Source organism: Orussus abietinus, unplaced genomic scaffold (genome assembly GCF_000612105.2).
Source record: "Orussus abietinus isolate OABI.00-Male unplaced genomic scaffold, Oabi_2.0 scaffold117, whole genome shotgun sequence".
In the NCBI taxonomy this organism is placed as follows: domain Eukaryota; kingdom Metazoa; phylum Arthropoda; class Insecta; order Hymenoptera; family Orussidae; genus Orussus; species Orussus abietinus.
The window spans coordinates 178,311-201,112 of record NW_019394287.1 but is presented as its reverse complement, the minus strand read 5'-3'; the positions used below and the strand labels follow the sequence as shown (position 1 = coordinate 201,112).

General features: G+C 40.4%; 1 protein-coding gene across 2 annotated transcripts; it reads left to right on the top strand.

The window, feature by feature from the left end:
- The first annotated feature begins 169 nt into the window (after nucleotides 1-169).
- On the top strand, nucleotides 170-7,249 carry LOC105702778 (bromodomain-containing protein DDB_G0270170). 2 transcript variants are annotated; one of them, XM_012430611.1, is made up of 7 exons: nucleotides 170-402; nucleotides 494-1,196; nucleotides 1,336-1,474; nucleotides 1,628-1,746; nucleotides 3,829-3,923; nucleotides 4,263-5,332; nucleotides 5,418-5,619. In XM_012430611.1, exons 1-7 carry the CDS (start codon nucleotides 389-391, stop codon nucleotides 5,474-5,476), a joined length of 2,199 nt encoding a protein of 732 aa, XP_012286034.1. In that variant the 5' UTR covers nucleotides 170-388; the 3' UTR covers nucleotides 5,477-5,619. The 2 variants fall into 2 exon arrangements, with proteins under 2 accessions (XP_012286034.1, XP_012286033.1); XM_012430610.1 differs by having other exon boundaries at nucleotides 4,263-7,249.
- Nucleotides 7,250-22,802: the final 15,553 nt, after the last annotated feature.

Here is a 22,802-nt window from a genome sequence, read left to right as displayed (position 1 = left end):
TATCTAGACACGAAACCGGTGTCCATTATTGTGAGCCAGCCACCTTGCCGCCATCTTTGTGTCGTGTCCAAATGGCCAGGGTCCAATTGGGACTCACTCCACGAAAGTTGTAAAACGTAGGCTATGACCACTTTCTGCGACTTTCTGTTGAAACATTCCGATATAAACGTGTGTTGAACTTTGTTAGATTTTATTTACGATAATGGATACATCTGCGGAACGTCAGTGACGTCTCTAACGTCACTAGACTTCATTAAGGAAGAGGGGACGTATGCTTTGTGCCTTTTTGCCTAGAACATTTTAATTTTTCACATGAACTGCCCTTCGTACTTACTCCACAATTGTTTAACTTGAAATTATCAAGAGATAATTTTTGAGGATCACAAAAATGGACAACAAAAGGTAAGAGTCTTACATTATTATCAAACCAATTCTATTTCAATGACCTGCACTTGATTAGCTTCTCTTGATAAGAAAGACAAGTTCCTTGCAGGTCACACGTCTTAAAATCAGGGTCATCTAATCCAAATTCTAGCAATCATTTAAGAAAGAACAAGAAAAGGAGTAATCGGAAGAACTCGACTGGTAGCTGGGGTAATGACAGACAAGTTGAACAGGATGGAGGACAAGTGTCAGGTATGGAATATGCTCATATGTTTTGGCAACAACCAGAGGTACAACAACAATTGGTAGCTTCCAATGGACAGCGTCTCTTTGCTACGATGTCGGACCCAAGTGTTTGCGGATATTCTGCAATGCCTATGACGTATACCATGGAGCCTGTATCTTTACCACCTGTGTACCAACTACTTCAACCAATTCCAAGACCTAGTTACAGGCCTCTTCGTGGGAGGCTTAGAAGAAATTTTGTTCAATCTCATCGAATGGGAAGTCACATTGGAGGACATCCTTTAACAAATGGTTATTCCAGTTTACAAGAAAATGAATTAAATTGTTCAGTATCTGGTGGCTATCAAAATGGAGATTATGCCAGTTTACCACCAACCGCTAATAATGATAATGCAAATGGTAGAGAAGAATTAAGTTCTGAACATAGAAGGTATTCCGATCCTGGTTTGGGTCCAGCAGAACCTTCAAATAATTCACAGAGCGATGACTCGGCAAGTGTAGAAAGCGGTAGTTCAATAACGACTATTGGACGTAGCAGTAAACTTGTGTTATCATTAGTTGAACAGGTGAGATATTTTGATTATAGTTTATACTTCTGTTAAACATGGAACTATGTTCTGTAATTTAAACTGTATATTGTATATGTTGTTATAAATAAATACATACATTTTCTATATGTTAATATATTATATGGTATGATTTTAGATGACTGTACTTAAAGAAAGCAACAGCCAATTATTTAAAGAATTACATGAAACGAAATCTGATTTGGAAAATGTTAAGTCTGAACTGGCACAATTTAAACACAGTAACTCTACTGACTATCAGCCTGGAATGCTAACAGGTAATGTTATTCACAAATACTGTATGTTTGAATAAACTCTGTATATTACATCTTCATTTATAAAGAGTACATACCACTTCACAAAACGGAGATATTCCATTTTGTTAAAGTTTTCAATATGTACAAATGAATTTAAATTTATATTTACCTCAGATATTGTCCGAGAGATGAGAGATGCAAACAAATTGCGAGAGGAAATACTGATAAGTAAAGTAACATCTACAATTGAAGAGAAACAAATTCCAAAGTCTACAGAGATAGAGGAATTGAGAGTAAGTTACTATCAATTATGAATACAAATACAAATTTATTACGCATTAAACTAGTAGCATTGACATTGAATTAAAATTCAATTTCTGAATAATTAGTTATTCCTTAAAATTTCGAGATGATACATGCGGATATTTTGTACAGTAGATAACCATTTCCGGTTTTAATACGTGCACCTTATTCGCCTTTTTTTTTATGATCGAGTAATCAAAAGGTATAAGCAATAAATTTCGGTTCCTTTGTGCTTTGAACGGCGGTCCTATTATGTTTCCGGAATATGGGCCAGTTTTTATGACACAACTTTAAGGTGAACCTCCAAGTCTACTATACTATCCTACCAACTTATCTCTGCTATACTATTGCGCGTGACGGTGTTTTAAAGTAGAGTACTTCGGATGATACTGATTTCTCGGGATTTTACGTACAATATGCTAAACAAAAACACGTAATTATCATTTACACGGCATAAATAAGAATTCACATTTCTATATCAAGTCTACGGCACGAAAAACATTCCTACAAAAGATATTTAAACTACCTACAGAAAATTATTAACAAAATATGTTCTCTTCATTTTGTAACATATTTATATACTTTTTGTATTCGCATGACATCCATCCTCGTGCAATGTTAATGTAATTTTCCTCTAAAGTTTGGTAAAGAAAGCACACGAGGTCGTCAAGGATCTTTCATTTTCTTGACGTAGGTTTAGCTATAAACCGCCGGAAATATAAGAGTGGAGCCATAAAATTAAGACTAAGATCAAAATCGATGGTTCAGGATATGTGGGAACGGAAAACAAAGCGAAACGATCTCTCCCTCTCTTCCCTGGGTTTTCTCTTTTCTTCGGGGTAATAGCACAGGGTCCAAGCGCTTTTGGGACAGTCAGCCTTCCATAGAACGATGGTGAAGGCATTGTTTGCCCAATGTGCGATGTTTGATCAGGACCGCCAGGTGATGCGACTGCTGAGCGCTCTCTCTCCCTTTCTCTCGCTCTGTCTCTTATTTTTCACGTATGGTCGTTCCGCATATGTACCTACGTGAATGTTGGTAGTAGCAATACCAAGACTTAACTGTCCAGGGATTCACCCCAAGAGATAGACCGCAGAAGTATATTTGTTCTTTTCATTCTGCAAGCAGCAACAACAAAATGTATTGCCTTTCGTGAATTCCTTACAAATTAATTATAACTATATCGGTCAAGAAATCGATCCATTGCTGTAGGTAATTACATATAAAAATGTAAATATATTGCAAAAATTATAAATAATAGCGAGACACCAGTATATTGGAACGAAATTTCGAACTCGCCCGATGAGGGAACAAAAGTTCTGAGATATAACATCGAGGTGCAAGGGACATTTGAGAAAAGAATATAAGAGAGAAAACATTAATGTCGTTCAAGAAGCAACGCAACTATTTTATACGACGTATTGCCTATATATTATGTTTCCGTAATTCCCTTAATTCTTTGATTCCTCGCACTTCGATCGAGGTTCACTTTCAATGAGGTCGACGATTCTCTTCGTGGGATCGTCCGATTAGGAAGCCGGGTGAGCGAGAGATCCGATTCCTATCGAGGAAGGGAAGGGCAGGGCAGGGTAGGACAGAGGGGGGACAAATGTAGACGTAATAGGAAATATCCGTGACGTCGAAAAGTGATTGGGTTTCAGGCGGGTCGAGCGTGACCGTGCCGTGTAATATGCGGCGGGGACGCCGTGCGATGCGAGGGTTTTCGTCCCCGGCATATCCGTAAAAGAAGCTCCGCGGTGGGGCGAGACGAGGGCACTTAGCGAGCATCGGGCCTCTCCCTTTGGCTGGGCTCTTTCCCTCTTTGCTCGATCTTCTCGGGTTTCAGCCATCCATTAGCCTCATCAGCCCGCCAATATGGCCGACGCGCCATGGTGGTCTGCCGGCGTAATTTACTAATTGAACGCCAAGAACTTTTCACCAACTCCTCGACTCTTGCGACCTCCTACGCGAAAATGATCCTTTAGAACCTAAGAAGAATTTGGCCGGTTAAAACGGGCTGGAATTCTCTTATATCGATCGGAATTCGTTAATTAATGTCACTCTGCTTTCAGAGCCGGCTGAACAAGATGGCGGAGGAGAAGGTGGAGTGCGACAAGCGCATCGCCAGGCTGGAGGAAGAGGTTACCGGGCTCAAGCTTCATGCTAAGTAAGTAACTGAATCCACTGTTAACCGAGTTGAGGAAATACGAATTGGAATTAAAAAATGAGTAAAATTCTAGTTGCTCTGGTAACGCGTTTATTAGTGACACAGTTGGTCAGCCTCCGTAAGAAGAAAAATTCAAGTCGGCGGTGGAAACGGAGTCAATGATAATATTATCATCCGCAATTAGAGAAGTCTGCGCGACTAAATTTATTGGTTTAACAGTAATTACTTCTGCAAGGATTTTATGATCGTTACGATGCTGCTGACAATTTCTTTGACAATTTCGTTTTACGAAAATTCGAGTTCCTAAATGTACCATTAACTGGAGCGACTCTTGAATAGTAACGAAGGTCGGGAGATCGCAGCCTTCGAGGAGGAGGTCCTGGCTCTTCGTCGAGAGCTTCAGGAGGCCATGGCTTCGAGGACCCTAGCTGAGCACCACGCGTCAAAGTGCGTAAACGCAGTAGCAAGACCTGTCACGCCTGTAACTTTCGATACACCCTGTACAACCAGCACCCCCGTGCGTACCACCACGACTTCCACGTCACCTCCGACCTCGTCCACGTCCAGTTTTTCCTCCTCTCGATCGACAGCGGCGAGTCGCGTTCCAGAAAAGGTTCAGCCGTCCCGGAAAGTCGCGAAAACGTCGGGACCACCTCGACGGATCGTCACAAATTTGGCGAAAAGTGCCTCTTCTTGCAACCAACGAGCCCGCAACGGCACATCTTTGAGTTCCTCCCCCAAATTTATGGAAGACGGGTCTAGCTCGAGTAGCGGGAGACACTTTTCATCGCCGACAAATACAACTGCAGCATGTGAAACCCCACGAGACGATGACAAATCTACAGCCGAGAAAAAGTCAAAAAGAAGCGTACTTAACGTTAAAAGAATTGACAAAGATAATAATTCTAGAATCTCTGAGAACATCAATGGAGCTGGACATAACGTCTCGGAAACGCCGATTCGGCAGGATAGAACGAAAGCCGAGAAAATAACGGAAAATAATAGATTAGTAATTGCAAATGGAGGTATTAATAAACATGACAAATTACAGGAATCTCTAAATTGGAGGACGAGCGATCTTCTGAGGAATTCTAAGAACATTGGCGACGAACGTCATTCTTCGACGGAGGGTTTTAACGAAAATATCAATGTGGAAACGGAAATTCAAGCAACAACGTTACACACCTCGAGGACGAACAGGGTCAAACAAGAGATCGAACGCACAATTCGCAAGACGAACGATCCGATTGTAGACACAACTGATAAAAATTCAAACTTGGAAAATGTTGAGTCGATCAGCTGTTCTACCGACAACGTCCCTGGATCCGTCCAGTCTCTACAGTCATCGAGGGACTCCTTGGAAAATTTACGGAGATGTAATTTCGTAACCGCTGACTTAGAGACTTTAGGTAGTATAAATAATGAAATAAAAGATCCCGGGGAAACGGGTTCACGTTCTAGCCCCAGTAGTAACACGATTGGCTCTGTTAGCAGCACCGATCCTCGGTCCGCCAAATCCCCAGAGTCCAAGAACGCTTCCGGTGAGAGCTTGAAGCCTTGCAGCAGATCGACTGTTAATCGATCGATCGTCGAAGTACCCGACGTAATCGTGATCGACGGTGGCGAGATGCCGAACTGCTCGACTCGAGTCCTAACGTCCAGAGTCCCGACAGCACCCTCACGTACCACTTACACCACAACCTACATTTAGGGTTGCGTCCGCGCGAGCACCGCAAACTTTGGTCGTCGTGTCGTCAGGGGTTCTCATGGGCTTACTAAGCAGCTACTCTGTGCATATCGAGATAGCACGTAGGTTTCTCATTCACTCATCGTGCATGCTTCTTATTTTTCTCGCATATCCCTTACGTCGCTTTGCTTGCAGCATATTCTTTCGTCCGCCCATTCTCGAGGTCCAGTTCCTTAAATTAAACAAATTACAACAGTCCCCAGAGCACGTCTTACCTAATCAGAAAAGTATTCAATTGCCCCAGACGGATCACGTTAAATCAAATCGGATTCCTTTTTCGGAAAAAAATGTGTATGTTGTATACAATAAGATATTTTATTTATTCTTGGGACCGTTGAAAGGCGTATTTATTTCATGTTTAGTCCTGTTTTCGTCCATTCATATCCCAGGAACTTTATGTTAATTTCATTGCTCTTGGTTTTATCGTCAAATACCGGGCGATGAAATTTAAATTGAATGGATTTTTTGTGCCGAATGGCGAGAACTGTAATCGATGTAAAATTTGGTTTACCGAACGGGGGTCGTGGAATTGAAGATACGAATAGCTATGGAGCTTTGACTTCCAGCTTCCTTTTACTGGGAGAGTTTCCCGGGTCGAAACTATTCTAAATAAAAATGTAGTACTTAGAACCAGGGGATAACGTTCTGTGAATAACAAGCCGAACGATCGTAACGGCACTGTTGTCTGAAAGCATGAGACTTCGTCAAAATAATTACTTAACATTTGCGCAATCTCGTAAGAATTTTATTAACGGAATGTTATTTGCTGCACATTTGAAACCAGGACAAAATTACGAAAGAATTTTCGTAGCTACAGAGTTATGCCATGCGTTGTGTCGAGAAATTCACCGACCCTTTCGCGAGTACGTTTTGTTGCAACAACGATTATCTTTTCTTCGACAAACGTAAGGAGCTTTTTTTCTATGACAATTGCAACGGTCCCGTAACGTAAATTCTTCTTACAATCACGCACGGTACTTCGCCGTGGAAATTCTTCCGCACGTCCTGCGACCCGACATTCCGGTACGCGGACGCGCGCGTTCACAAATTCTTCGCAATTCACCGATACCTAATATTGACTCTGCGAAACGACGCGAAGACTCGACGGGAACGCGCCTCGGCGTCCTGTAAATAAAGCAGATAACTTTATTTTAGAATTCGCGTAAGAATCCGAATCCGTCCCTCGCGTGCACACGCCGAGGAATTATCCTCGGACAAGAGGAAAACTCTTGAAAGCAGGCGACGCTGAATTTTCCTTGAAATGTGCGGATGAATTCTCTGCTTTTGGCACTTACGCTACAGCTTTGCTCTGACGGTTTCGCTTTGCCGCCTTGCCGCTTTGCCGCTTTGCCGCTTTAACGAGAGCGCGAGGAAAAGACGAAGAAAGTGAGCTCCGTACGAGGATGCCTTTCGATCGTGTCGGGAAAGAAACGGGGCCAAATACGTTGCCTGATTTGTCAGACTGGAGAAGCTGGTCTGCATACTCCGTAAAAAGATGAACGGCGCCTCCAACGAGGAGACCGTGGCGAACATCCGGGAACTCGTGGCGTCCGGGACGATTCCTACGCCAACGTCGACGTCAACTACGTCGACGCCTCCCAATGTCCCCAAGGTGGAGGCTAGGCCCAGGGAGGGGACCAACGACGCCCTCTCCTCGAGCGATCCCGATACCAGAAGTTCTTCAAGTGCTGGACATTCCGATGGGCCTTCCTTGGACGATTCGCCCAGCAACAGCAACGCCAGCCTCTCCGGACCCGTTACCGACCTATAAGAAGCAACGCTGACTGAACGATCCTCGTTGATACTTATCGTTAAGTACAATGTATATCTTAGACTGCACGAGTTTCGATCCCGTATTTTTATGATAAGTATTCCGACTCGCGGATCAAATCCTTCGGCAATTCGTAAACTCACGATGATACTGCCAGATATGATTTGTTTCAGCGATTACAATACTTTTTCTTCTCTGCTGTAGTTCACGTACTCGGGATGAATATACATAATTCAATCTGTGGATCGTGTGAACGGGATATCATTTTATGAGGACATTGTCTTAACGTTGCAGAGTAGCCACAGATGCAAGATTTTAATGTTGGCACATGGGCTAAGGATAGGTGAAAGATGAAATTTGTTTGGAAATCATAGGGGCTAACAGTGAAAACATGTCGAATGATTTGATCGCGATCTTTATTTTTCGTATATTTCTCATATTTACTCATGGCACTCGGGCTTTTCTAATCGCCATCCAAATTACCGGGACCGAAGTGGTAATTCGATTGGAAAGTCCCAGCTAAAGAAGTTATAATTTCATGTGGAAGAATTAGATCAATTTTTTTATGAACTCGTTGGCCACGTTTATATATTGTACCTTCGTCGCAAAAACAATCATTTTGTTGAATCACGTTTCTTAATGAATGAGTCGTTATACATTGTCATTTTTATAAACAGTTTATTATAATATCGGTAAAAGTGACATTCATTAGACGTATACTATCTTTAAACTAACAAAATGTGTTGTTTAATTTCGGCCCAAAGGACCGTACTTAAAGCGGAACAACTTTTTGTTGCAATCGATCGGTTTTGAGTTAGCATTACATTTTGTTTACATGCTCATACTTTATATACCTGAAGATTATTCGAACATTTATTATAGCCTTAAGTTTCACCCGAACACTTCGGAAGTACAGGGTGTTCGAAATGCAGAGGAATTGAACGAGTCCGATTGTTTATTTTTTTTTCCGAGCGTCTTTTTTTGAATAGCTTTATTAGGGGAACGTCAAAACAAGAGTCGACAAGAGTAGCGACAAATAAAATGTATTAACTTACTCATGGAGTGACAACCACCGCTGCAAATTTTGTTTGCAAAATGTCCCAAAGCTCATCCGAAATTCTGCTTCGGAACAATAGGCACGAAGTAAATCTAATTAGGAATTTATAATCGATTCAGTATATACACCTTTTCCGTGCATCCTTAACTCAAGGCTCGTTAATATTACTTAAAATTAAGTTACCGAAAACGTAAATGCAAACCGTACGAAAAAAGCGTAGCGTAGGTTGGACTTTGCCGAAGCAGTTGTATATCGCGTAGACCTTAGCAGCTACTTTATATAATTGTCACGAAGAACTGTAGCCTCTAATGCATTTAGCTTCTCGACTGGTACCGAAGGTCGAGGCGCTTCTCGGAGCTATAAATTCTCCTTTAGGGCAGGACAGGTTCATTTTACTTTTCATACCCTTCTTTTACTAATGCGCACCGACAGACCGCCTTGGGTCTTGCCTCTATGTAGCACACAACCTTCGAGTCTCGAGGTTTCTCCTTAATTTCGGTAAACCCTTATATATCCAACACACACGGCGGCAAAGTGCCGATAACGAACGTTTTCATACCGCGAGAGAGTAAGCAATAATTAATTAACGATCGGGGTGTATTTTTACCCCTATTCGCGGTTTGGACGGTATTTTGTAATCGGTGCCACGTTTTTTATGACCCTTACCTTTGTTACCCGACATCAAAATCTCATGATTTATAAAAATTTACGGAGAAAATATTCCGAAGCAATATGTATAAAACAATGTGGCACATTCGCAGTAATTTTTACCATACTTCGTAATTATTGAAAATAAATGTTATTAACATAGCGAAGGACATATGATGAAATCAATCGTGCTTAATTAATTCGACGCTATGAATAAAACTACTCGTAGAGTAGAGTGTTCGGTAACGTTAGGCATTGCGGATTTACTGGCATATTTCTGTCATAAAGTAAAAATCTCCATGTTTAACGGTAGTACTTCGAGATTTTTGCCTCGTCGACCTGGCACTGCGAAATATGCCGTCTATATTCAAAATCTGCTGTATTTTCCGCCATGCCTCTTTCTCTGAACATTGGCGAACTTATATGTCTTTTCGTGGTACACCAATGACGCATGCTCGCAGGGAAGGCGTTCGTGTCCGCCATTGCGCAGGTTTAATTAAACGTCCTCGGCATAACTTAGACAGCGAGTAATCCGACGGCATAGACGCAATCGAGTCAAAGAACTTTGGCCGATTCGGTAGCATCGGAGCTTGCCGATTTGCCGAGATTTTTCTCTCATAAAACCGACGTCTCGATGTTTAACGATAATTCTTTGAAATTTCCTCGAGGCCCCGGTCATGACACGGCACTGAGAAGTGTGCCGTCTATTTTGTGCTCACGATTTTCAGTCCGCACGAAGCGACACGAGAATGTTGAATGTGCGTTCGCATATATACTCGAGGGAATCGGGTACAGGCGTAGATGACATTGACATAGTAGATATAAGTACACGCGACTTGCGTGCGAGCGAATATGGCCACTCGCCCGCGTAAGGTGCGTACATAGCCGTACGTGTATACACATACACCCCGTACTCTCGGCCTCCGTGACGCGCAATCGCATCTACGACCGCGTACATAAGTATACGTTAGTTTCTTTTTTTCTGGAATCTCGAAGTGCCATTATAGACACGGACTAAACGCACGACGCTTTGCGTACACTGGGGAAAAAAAAGTCAGCAATAATGTCACTGCAATGGCAATAGCATGTTGGAGCATTTCAAGGGATAAAAAATTGCGAAAACTGACCCGTGGGTGTTGCACGCGCTAACTAAATTGTATTCGCCATGTTCATAATTAAAAAATCTTTCTTATTGTCTAATCATATTATTTTCTTGGCCCAGCTGATTATAATTTCATGTTCTATGCACTTCAAAAACATCAATGCATTGTATTCACCGTGTCTAACGTGCAGAACTGTCTTGCAAGGTTAAATTGATAAAACTGTCGCGCTTGCAATGTCTTATTCGTGATCCTACTTTTGTTTTTCACTGCACGCGTCGTGCGTTTTCGCGAAAGGAGCCAGTGATTAAATCAAAAAGAAAAAAATGAATAAATTTGATAGTCCCTTCGACTAGTGCCAGGAAGCGATAGAATAAGGAATGGAGTGGGAAACCGTCCGAAAATGGCACGTATTTTGAGGAAAGGAGGGATTGCAATATTAGAACAGCGATGTTGACGTTTTCTCTCTTAAATGTCGCATCCATTCGAGCGGACGCCGAAACGAGAGAAATAGATACAATATTTTTAGCAATAGTATTACCATCGTACTTAAGTCGTTAGGGACTTCTGGGACTTGTACATATGATGTAGGAAGATATACATACATACATATATATTATCGTGATACATATATCACAGGGTTTTAATAAAATATACAATTCTTTAGTAGAAATTCCTTGTATCGAAGTTTGTAATTGCGCCCTTTGTCCGAAGCAATTGCGACAAATAATTTTCGATCGTGACATCGAATCTTAAATTGCGGGAAGTATAAGACGAAAAAAAAAAAAAATGTTTAAAAAATTGGGGTGAGATCTTTGTTACATTTGCGTTAAATAGATTAATTATATTAATTAAATTGAAAAAACTGCGGTTATATTTTGTGGAGGAATTTCCGCACGTATAGGCGTACGTCCACGGTTTATCGGGTATCGCGATTCGTTGACAGAGAAGGTTGTTTTCTTAGTGTATGGATCCTTGTTTTCCCTCGATGTCGTCCTCCCACGGAGATCGTCGACTGAAACAGAAGGTGTCGGCATCGGTAACAGGAAAGCGCTCTTCGACGTATAAACACTCGATCGAATCCCCATTATCGCAATCGTGCCGATACAGCGAGAATTTTCCGGAAAGGAGGACCGAATGTCACGTTTGCGCGATTTCCATCTAGAAAATACGACAGCTTTTGCGATCCCTAACTTCTGTTCGGAAGATCGAATTTTAATCCTCGATTTTTTTTCTACGTCATAAGCCTTGATCGCTGATTAACGCATGTGGATTTATTTCCACTGTCCTCAGTTTTGGATGTTCGACTGAGAAACGAGATATAAACAAAATCGAAATCCTTCAGATTTTTCGCAACGCTGCTTATAAATTTGTTGATACAAGTTTCCTTCATACGTACGTTTGAAATGTTATATCTCGCTTATGTCATTTTAATATCTGAATTGCACGAAAACATATGAAAGGGACATAGTCGACTTTTTAATAAGTACGGTTACCGAGTCTTAAGTTCACGATAATTTTTCCAAATATTTACTATCTCTATTAAATAAGTACTCGACAATCTCCCATGTTCGTTTATCAATGTACAAAGCAATTCTTGCACTAACTCCGTAGACTTCTGGAAACCTAATTTCGCTGGTAAATTCGCAGAATAGCGTCATTTTATGAACGTCCTAGAGAGTGTTCCTTGTCCTTCTGCCGGAACATACGAACGCTTGATGTCTCTATTAGCGATTCGGTGGAAATGTACGAACGTCGAGCAAACTTTAGGTGTCCGATTTCCTAATGGGGAGGTTCAAAGTCTTCGAACAGGAGGCGCCCGTTTTTCCCCGATGAGAAACGCGCAACAGTTCGAGGTGTTTCAAGGAAGATAAGCGGCGGAGCACCACTGCATCCAGTGTTGACACAATCGACCCTCCGTCGGGACGCCCTCCGTCGAGCGTGACGTCACTAAAAACGCACAGTGCACCCTAAGGCTCGTCGACGGTGCCGAGAAAGAAACTGACATTTCCACGAGCTGCTCGTGTTCTTCCCTTTCGGTGGAACCTTTTCCTTGGACGTGGTGCACTTGCGCGACATGGCCGCCTCGATAACGGCCATCTTTGAAAAATTCACCCTTTTACGTAACGTTCGTGTACAGTGAATTAAAAGCCATTCCTTAAGATGATATGAAAGGCGCTGAGAAATTTCATCGACGTCGATAAAATAAAATTTATCTAGACCCTTTTTAGTGGTAATGCCATTTTAAATACTCAAGGTAATAACCTGGCACGTCCCGTTCCCGTCATTTATATTTATGTTGAAATCACTTACAATCTACGTTGACAATTATACGGACTGAAGCGTTCCATATGTCATTTTAGGTAAGTAATGATGAAGAGATCGATGTAAAACTGTCGAAATCCCGTACATTCATTATTCTAACGATTGTTTAGGACCAACGTCGCCATCTGTGACGCCTAGCTGCAACTAAATTTATGCTCTAAAAACCCGTGTCAGCCCCGAGACAAGCTAGCATTCTCTTGCAATCGTTGGCGAAAGTATTTTCCATAGTTTCCCATCTGACTTTGTAATATTCCATGTCTACCGTATTCTAAATTATTCTTTGCTAAGTTCTGAAACTCTTCATTTTCGATTCTAAGCCTCCAAGAAACGTAAAACATCGAAAACGTGCCCGGACCACGCTATGTTGGTTCTAGTCTATGATAATTAAATACATCTTTTATGAAAAATGAAGTTGCATAAGTTTCAGGGCCTACTTTAGGGCCTCCATATTTCCGTAGTAAAATTTGAAACAAATCGGTACATCCAATTTGGAGAATACTTTCACCAACAATTTAATCACTTAGAGATATATAGGCTGACTTTCATATCACATTAACGTGATACGAAAGGGTTATTCTATATATGTCAAAACGTGAAAATATTTATAAAACTTTTCTTCAAAATGGGTGCACCGAATCTTTTGAAACTTCAGCTCGTGATTATGGTGGCTCTAAGGGAGAACGCGATGTGCGTGAAATTTCATTAAAAAAAAAAAATTGTTTACTTATCCCAGACTAGAACCAAGGAGTCATATATATATTTCTTTCTTTTTTTTTTATGAAATTTCATGAGCATCCCATTCTGCATTAGGGCCTCAATAATCACGTGCTCAAGTTCCAAATTATTCGGTGCACCTGGTTTGGGAAAAAGTTTTCTAAATATTTTGACGTTTTATATATAGGTATAGTATGATCCTTTCATATCACCTTAAGCACTTTGCTTCTCGTTGTATAAATTGCACCTCTGGCAATGCTTTTTTCCCGTGTTTTGTTTAAAATCTCCGTCTATGTTTTTGAATAAATGAAATTCACCTCTGTTTTCTCTTTTCATTCACCAGAGGTGTGTAAACGCTGGGAGTAACACAAATATCCGTTGGAGGATAGAGTAGTTAACATTTAATCGGTAGACATGTGCATGCATTTATCATCGGCCGCGGGCGGTTTTTGTACTTTTATCAATTTTCTAGAGACATTGGAGATGTGCAAGTCAAGAATTAAAAACAAATGTCGCATGGTTTCAACGAAATATATTAAATACCGTGATTGTTTAAATATATTGTATGTATATGTATATATATATATATTTACATAATATATTTAAAAAATCAAAATCGTTATTGTTAAAATATTAAAAGGAGTTGAATTTCATAAGTTTGATGAGTTACGTTGTAATAACTGAATCTCTTTTCCTTGTGCTTGTATTTTATAATAAAATGTGTTAACGCATACACACCTCATCACCGATATTTATTAACGACGCGTTCATAAGGATTTCTACCCTGCCTAATGCTTCAGTACCCAAATCTTGTTTGAAGAAAACCAGCAATATTCATTATTGCGAAATTCCCATTTCTAGGGTGGAAACCCTGAAGCGTGAATTTTACAGCAATGTTGATTACGCCAGAAAAGACCGCACTTATTGCGGCAAATAATCGTAAACGACCTCCTCGAAAGCCTTAGGGAGATTGTAAAAAATGTACGCTTCAATATTACGACAATGACATCGGCAGGGATGGATCGGCTCCCTCGGCAGCTAAGCATCTCCCAAAATGTCCAGTCCTGATCCATGGAATTTTTTTACGACACCCCGAAAATCCCACAAATGTAAGTACACTCGAAGCGTTAAGACGGCCCGTTGTCAAAATGTACCGCTGCCATAAATCGATTATGATTTTATGAGGCCGTCCGTGGATCGTAAAATCATGGCCTGTACTCGCGTAAGCGCAAAATACGCTTTTACGGACGGCCGGCCTTCCCGTAGAACTCAGGTATCATTTTTCCAACCAATTCCTGGAAATTCCCAAAAATATTTGCAGATGTTCCCACGGCTAACAATTACCCATTCCGGACACCTTCGAACCTGTGCGGAAATTCGCTCGAGTAAATCGGACACGAGCAATCGTGGTAAATCCGGTAAAAATTCTGACATCTCTTCAAGTTTACCTCGAATTTCTGTAGCACCGCGAACATTGCACTGAAATTAATAATAATTTCTTGGTGATGGACGTGCATTTTGGAGCTTCCCAATAAACCCGAGACGGTGAGATATGCGTTTAAAAGTAGTGTAACAAGTTTTGCACGTTCCAATGTCCGCACTTTCCCCATCAAATGCCACATTGATGTTGTTTCTATTTTACGTTTATTAAACTGCCGTTACAATTGGGTAACATGAATGTCGTTTAAACGTTTATATTGTTAAATATTTATAAGAAAGTATTCAACACGCCTATGAGCTCTGTGAAATAAATTAAATTCACAAACGTCATACAAATGCAGACTGTTAATTCTGAACATGTATATATATATATATAAAGTCGTTCATAATCGCTCGGAATATTTTTAATTGACGTAAAAGCATTACGTTACGTTAACATAAAAAATCTTGTTATATCTAGATGTATATTTTTAATGCAGCGAAAACGCCCGGGCGCGATTAATGTTTATCTTTTACACCTACATTATTTTCACTTACATTTATAAAGTGTGCCTTCCCCCATTGTGTGTTTATTGGGTTCATATGACAATATTTCCTGAAGAGTACGAACAATTTTATACAACACTTATTTTTCAAATTTAGGATCCATTATCGTTATCTGACTCTCCCGGAACCCTTCAGCCACCGCCACATGTACAATTACTTACAAAAGCATGTTCCAATAAAATTGTAACGTAACGTTATATATTAAGATCTACCTCAAGAAAGCCTTAATCATTGCAAAGTGTAAGAAAAGTTTACGGGAAAGTAAAATGAATTATGGAAAGCAAATATCATAAACGTGAATACATTCCCCATTAAACTGGAATCTTCACCATTCTGCGGACTGTCGAAATGGACGATACAGGACTACTAATAGTCAAGGAATTAATTCGACGAGGAATTTGTAATAGTCCAAGTAAAAAACTCTCTCGTTCGTCGAATTCCCATATACTCGTCGCTCCAACGTCCGCCGTTTAACTTCCGTTTCCGTCTATGGTCATAAGGAATCGGTCGATATTTGCTCGTCGAGCGGCTCGTGGGAGCGATTCCGGGATAATTGAAACGCGGAGGAATAGTGCTAGTCATCGGTAAGGGGAAAGAAATGATTAAAATTGACTGGACTCCATCTAACCGGCGGGGAATCGGGGTTGGAAAAGAGCCGTCTGCTCGCAGGGGTAAGTCGGGAAATCGCTGCCAATTCGGGTCGCTTGATCCGCGACACACCTACCACCTGCCTCCTCCATTTCGATCGATTTTCACAGTAACCGAAAACATGGTACCGTATATTACCAATTCAATTTAACAAATTTATTCTATTTAAAAACTCTACTTTTATTCGTTTCCTTTAACGTTATATTTAATTTTATTTCTGCAAAGTTCTGGCAGCGAATAGATCAGAAACACGTTATATCAGTGACGTTTAAGGTGAAGTGAAACCTTCCTGAAATTAGTCGATTCGAATAAGACACTTTTTTTTTAAGTTATTGGATAGAACTGTCTGAAACTTTGACACATGACTCTTGAGCACCTAGGAATTGTCCTGGCACTTTCAAAATTTGGATTTTTTAAACAATTTTTTTAACTTAGCCCAGACTAGAACTAAAATGGCATCGAGCTGTCATATTTCGTTCGATGTCCAATTATTCAAGGCCCTAATATGAGAAAGGAAAGTGTCAGGATTATTGTACGACAATTTAGAACACTCTGGTAATTGAAAAACTCTCAATTGAACGGGATAAAGGCAAAAAAAGTGTCTTATGCGTGTCTATGCTAAAACGATAGTAATACGAGGTCTCTGAGGGTGATGCAGGGAGTCCCTCTGCAGTCAATTAGGGCCTCGGAAACCATGAATCCAGGGGATTTCTGGAGTTTCACTTCTATTTCTTTATAATTATTGTACGAAAATGACAAATAGAGTATGCCATTTAGTACAATACTCAATATAATTCGACACAGCTATCAATACATAAACGAACGTCGGCAACGTAGGTATTTAGAAAAATCTTTTTTTCCGGCGTCGATCAAGTTCCTCGCCGTTTTCTCTTCAACTTAATTGTGAGTAGAAATTTAGAGAAGTTCACAAGTACCTATAAAGTTGGATATAATACTTTTCGGGAATCTGGAACCTAATATCCCTAGAATACAAAGGGTAATCAGATATAATAAAGTGTTAATAGATATAATTACATTTTTTAAAGGAAGAAAAGAACAACGCAACGAGAGGTGGCGGAGAATGCAAGACTTTTCCGGAAGAGAAATTCGATGCAATTTTGGCGTAACGAAACATAAAAGCAAAGAGACACCGATAAAGGAAAAGAGGACGAAGGGAGGAACGTGGCATTCCTGTTTGTACAATCGACCGACACACCGCAGTTTTACATAACTGGAGGTACATCGCGTTGTAGCGAGTATTTCCGGCTGGACGCGAATTTCGCAGGCTTCCGGTGTGTACTTTGCGATTTAAATGCTTGCTGGCAGCTCTCATTCCGTTGCAAAAATGTCTGCTCGTGCGATGCACCGAGAAAGACGCTAGTTTAGAAAGACGGGGAACTTTTGGTTCCTTTCTTGGGGGTTTTAGCATTAACTTCGTACCGTGTTGACAAAATCTAAGAAGTAGGATATTTGAAGGATTTTGAAACTGACTTTTCACGATGCAAGTTTTCCTTAATTCCAAAATTTTAGCTTCCTTCTATTGTCTAATTTCAAACTTTGAATACGCCGCTAAACGAAATTGTAAAACGCGATTAGTTTCATGCAAGTGCCACTACGATGGATGTTTTTCTTAAATATTTCATATTAATTTGAGGAAAGAGGAAAGCGAACTGGCGAAGAAAATAATCTGCTGCGTCGTCTACGAGACGTTATTTTACACTAACTTTCTACATACTACAACAAAAAGAATTCCCTCCCAGTTTCAGTGATTCATTTTCAATTGTTTGCGAAGCTCTGATACTTTGGGACCAAACAAGAGATACTTAATCAGTTGATTGCTGTGACGGTTGATATCCTGCGTCTAAATGACTGGAAGATTCTCAAAATACTTAAGATCTCTCAAATCTTTACCATGCATGAAAAGAAAGCGTTACTTGATTTATTATGACAGATGTTTCCTCTTTGTCTATCATTTTTCCGATTACGTGCATACGGTATTGTGGAATTTTAAATTAATTTTCAGCAGTCTAACAACGAACTATTCGAAATACTCGCGTAAGCGCAAAATACGCTTATAAGTTTTACATAACTGGAAGTACACATCGTGTTTACTCTGAACCCTGAACGTCACCTGAAACAAGTGTACACCATTATCATCTTTGTAAGATAAAAGGGTCGAATCTTTTTATTCATCAGGCTTAATTTCTTAATTTTTCAAACCGGAGTCAAATATATGAATACAATAATTACTTTCCTTAACAATGTAATATTTAATAGTTGCCATCTGTTCGGTAAATTGAATTTTCTAATGCATAATAAAATTTATTCTCTTTAAACAGGGGAGATAACAAGTCATGACTAAGATGGCAGCCGTGGGGCGAGTAAATAAGATTGCGAAGGCAAAAGGGACGTTTTGACGGATCGTTGCGGCAGGTCGGAGGAGGTCTTCAAATTTTGAGTCATACTGAATTTACGACAGCGCTCTTCAACGAGCGTGAGTTCGTTTGGAACCGATATTTTCACTTTTCACCGTAAATGAGTCACCCGTCTATTTCGAAACACACCCTCGGTAAACGTTAGTAAAAACATTACGACCGTAAGGGATGCGAAGACTTTCGCGTTCTTTATTCCAGCGCCCACAATTTTATAGAATTAATCGAAATCAAAGATTACTTCTACGGGAAGAGGCTGCCTATAAGATCATTTCTATGGGAATGATATCGGAAGAGGCCAAAATTCGTTCACGTCAACAGGGTGGTACTTGCCAAAGTCTAATAATTTGTATAATTAAACGGATCCCTTAACGTCATTAAATTCTAGAGGGCATATCCCGTAGCGCACATTAAAGAAAAATGGGGTTTCATCTCCTCTCGTCTGATACGCTCAAAGGGGTTGTCCATGAGACCATTCCTCTGGGGATGATTCCACGAGAGGGCCTCGACAAGGACCGAGGCAGTGCCCGATAACGTCGAAGCTCGTTTCGGTTATCGGGGGTGGTACGTGCCGGAGTCTATTATTTTTGCTTCTGGCTGCGATGCGGCACAGGGGTGAAACACGGGGCGATGCTCCGGCCTGCGAGATAGACCGTCGATGATTTAGGGGTTGCAAATCTGGGAACGCCGGCGCGAGTCACGCGCTACGCGTGATTCCTCTGTCCGTCTGCTTTCCGCCGAGGGAGATAGGGCACATTGGAAATCCTCGTTTTTCCAGAACCTTCCCTGCTGACCGACGACCCGTCGGGAAACTGTGGAGGGTTTACGCGAATTCACGCTCTCGGAAGGAAAAAAAAGTTTACGTAAATCAAGGACAACGGGGGGTGGGAGTACAGACAGGCAATTTAAAGGGTAAAACAAGAGCCCGTTATTTCTAGAGTTATTCCTAGAGACATGAGAATTAATTTTATTTAATTTAATGTAGTAACTTTAACAGCCCAAGTGGTCACAGCGTCCCTGATAAGCTTCGCAGGAAAAAAAATGGTAACGATAACTATAATTGCGACAAATGTACCCGCTTTGGAGCAACGCGGACTAATGCAACGAAAACAACCGAGTGATCATTTTCTTTCCGAATCCGAGGCATCCTGGATAAGTTAGGAAATCATTGAAAAGACCGTAAGGGCATAATTGATTATCTTATCTCGAATTTGAAAGCGTTATAAATCAGGATTGTATTATTATTCGTCTTTGCTGAACCGTGGGGAACGGTATTGTTCAAGATGGGGCAAATCGTGGATTACCGAGGAAGTAAACCTGGTTACTCCGGGAGAGTACCGAGTTTTTCGGCGGGTGAGCCGATTTCACGTGCGGCTGTTTTGACAGTGACTTAGGAAGTCAAACTATAGACCGATTTAGCATTAGATTTTGGAGGTCTTAGCGGTGTTTCTCGATTGAGTTAGTAACGCTTTAACCGCATCTGGGACAGTTTAGACTTAACTAGGGCTTAAAATCTCACCACCGGTATTTAAATAGGCTTGCTCTGGAAAACGACGAATCTGGGGATTTTCCAAAGATCCCGAACAGAACTTCCGGATTTACCTGACCCAACGAAGAAGGGTTCGGAGAGAACGATGGCAGAGTCGTTAGGCACTGTGGGAGGAAATGTTGAGAAATTGCAAAGTGTACTTAAAAGACCTTCTCGGACACCTCGTACAACCGTGAGTATAGCGATAATAACTGGCCACTCAAATTGCAGAAAATATAATACAGCGACCCATTTCGGCAATTTGGTGGGTCAATTTGTATCATTATGCCCACGCGATATATTTATGAATACCTTAATGATACGGGGGATAAGAAATTTAGGGTTAAACAGGTCGAACGAAACTGAAAAACTGATAGGAACCCCTTTTACTGAAATTTAAAATTCCAGTTTGGTAAATAAATTTCTGGGTAAATATCAAGTGAATAAGAATGGAGCCCGGAAAATTGGAGCTTGTGACCTTCTTCGGCGCCCTGGCGGGTTTTCCGGCCTAGAATCCGTGAAAAAATCCGTTTACCCTGGAAAAATATCTAGAAGGACCACCGGCGACATGCAAGGTTGGAATACCTGTCACACGATTACGAGGGTTTACCTATCCACCCTCTCGCAAGGAGCAACCTTGGCCAAAGAAAGCCAAGTCCCGGCAGAAAGATTTGTTGTTTCAGTGCGCACGAACAACAAACGCGACCGACGAGAAGTCAATTTTTGGAAAATCTCGGCCCCTCTCGAGAGTCAGGTGTGGCCTTCGAGTCACGTCCAAAAACACCGAAATATTGACAGGAATATGAATTCCAGGTCGTGACGTCCACGACTCGCTAAGTCTTTAATTCACCTATTATAAGTATTGAGAGTAGACCACTTAACTCTTATGACGCCGATTATCTCTACTTTGCATGCACCTAATAACACGTTCTTTAAATAAATGTTAATTAGTTTTCGAGGGGTGACATACGTTGTTACAACTTGCGGAATTCACGAAATATCAATTTCACCACCATTTTTAATTTCATCTCCATTAAATGTCATTTAATTTTCTCATCTTTTCTCTACAAGTTTTCGAACCTACAGCCGTGAATTCGAACCACTCGCGAACAATTAGAACCTTTATATTAATTTCCAAACCCAACGTTAACGTATTTTTGAAGTTTTGAAATATTATTACGAGATAATTTATTACTTTCCTTGTTACCTTTCGCAACGTCATTACTCTTAATAACTACTTATCGGCGTATGTTTATTATTACTAACAAATAACTTTCGCGTTGTTTTTCCTTTACTTTTCTGTGAAATTTTCTCTTATTAGAAGGAACAGGAGACAAACGGTAGGGCAAATGTGGAGGTCTTCGAGGTGTACCTGGTTGTCATCGGTGTTGATACGTGCAAGAGCTGGAGGACCACCCACGTGGTCCAGGTAGGAGCAGGCCCCAGAGGGGACTTACTACCCTCCTGTTCTGTCGGACCTTTGTCTAATACCTCGTCAAAAGTGACAAAACACTTTTATCGAGCGAGGCATTACGTCAGCTAGCTTTCAGGCCCCCGAAGAAAGTCAAACAACCGACCCACGCGATAACCTAATCGCGTGCGCGGACATTCTCTCCCCGAATCACGAGGACAGGGCGACGTTTTCATTATTAAAAGGTTAATTGCCGGATATACGATAGATCATTGCATCTATTATGTACAGATTAGATCGACGGCGCGATATTCGTAGATATCATGGATCCAGTAAAGGTTTCGATCTGGGAATCTTTCGAAGGTCTGCCACCTAATCTTCGGTTTAAATCTAGCTCGGGAAAGTATGAAAGGTTTCGCATAAGTGAATTATTCCGTTGAAATATTCTTACGGTGATATGAAAGGGTTATGCTATATATACATAAAACGTGAAAATATTTATAAAACTATTCTCTAAACTGGGTGCATCAAATAATTTGAAACTTCAACACCGTGATTATGACCCTCACGAAGAACGCGATGCTCGTGAAATTTCATTTTTCAAAAGACAATCTTTTTTATTTATCCTAGACTAGAACCAACATTACATATTTTTTTTTTGTGAAAAATGAAATTTCACGAGCATCGCGTTCTTCCTCAGGACCTCCATAATCCTTTGGTAAAGTTTCCAATAATTTGGTGCACCCAGTTTTGAGAAAAGTTTTATAAATATTTTGACGTTTTATATATATATATAGAATGTCTCTTTCATATTACCTTAACGACCCTAAGATAAAAGAACCTAGTGGACTGAATAATTTGACACCGACAACACTTTTTGTAACAGAAACGCTTCGATTTATTATAAATTAGTAGCTGCAACTATTGATTAACAGGTGATCATTCTACATTTTTTGTATAACTTTTGTAGCAACGACAGCAATATTTCTAGTCAAGTTTTTTACTATTTCGAAATAAATACTATGTGGGCGTGGAAAATTGACTGTGATATTTTAGTAATGTTAATAAATGAAGTTCCTGTTTCTGGAAAACTATTGTAAAAATATAATTGCTCATTTTACTGTTACACTTCCAAAAAGTAAGAAAATATTGTAACTGGTATAGCGCGTTATAGCTTGAAATTGAAGTTAATTTTATTATAAAAAGTTCTCTTTTAACGATGAAAACTAGTTAAAAAAAATCGTTAATATAATTAAGTTTTTCTCTTCGTATATTCTTCAAATATCTGCTCATCAAAAATAAATGACTTCCCAAGTTTTTTCTCAATAATTTCTTTAGCTTAATGAGATGAAAATGGGGTAGGAAGAGTAACTTAATATAATGCACAACTCATTCTGAATTTACCAGCTGTGGATCCAAATTAGGTCAAAAAGCATAAAAACGAGGTAATACCTTGGACTAACAGGGAGGGATGTATTCTCCACTTTGATTTTCTATTTTGGTAATGGCAAG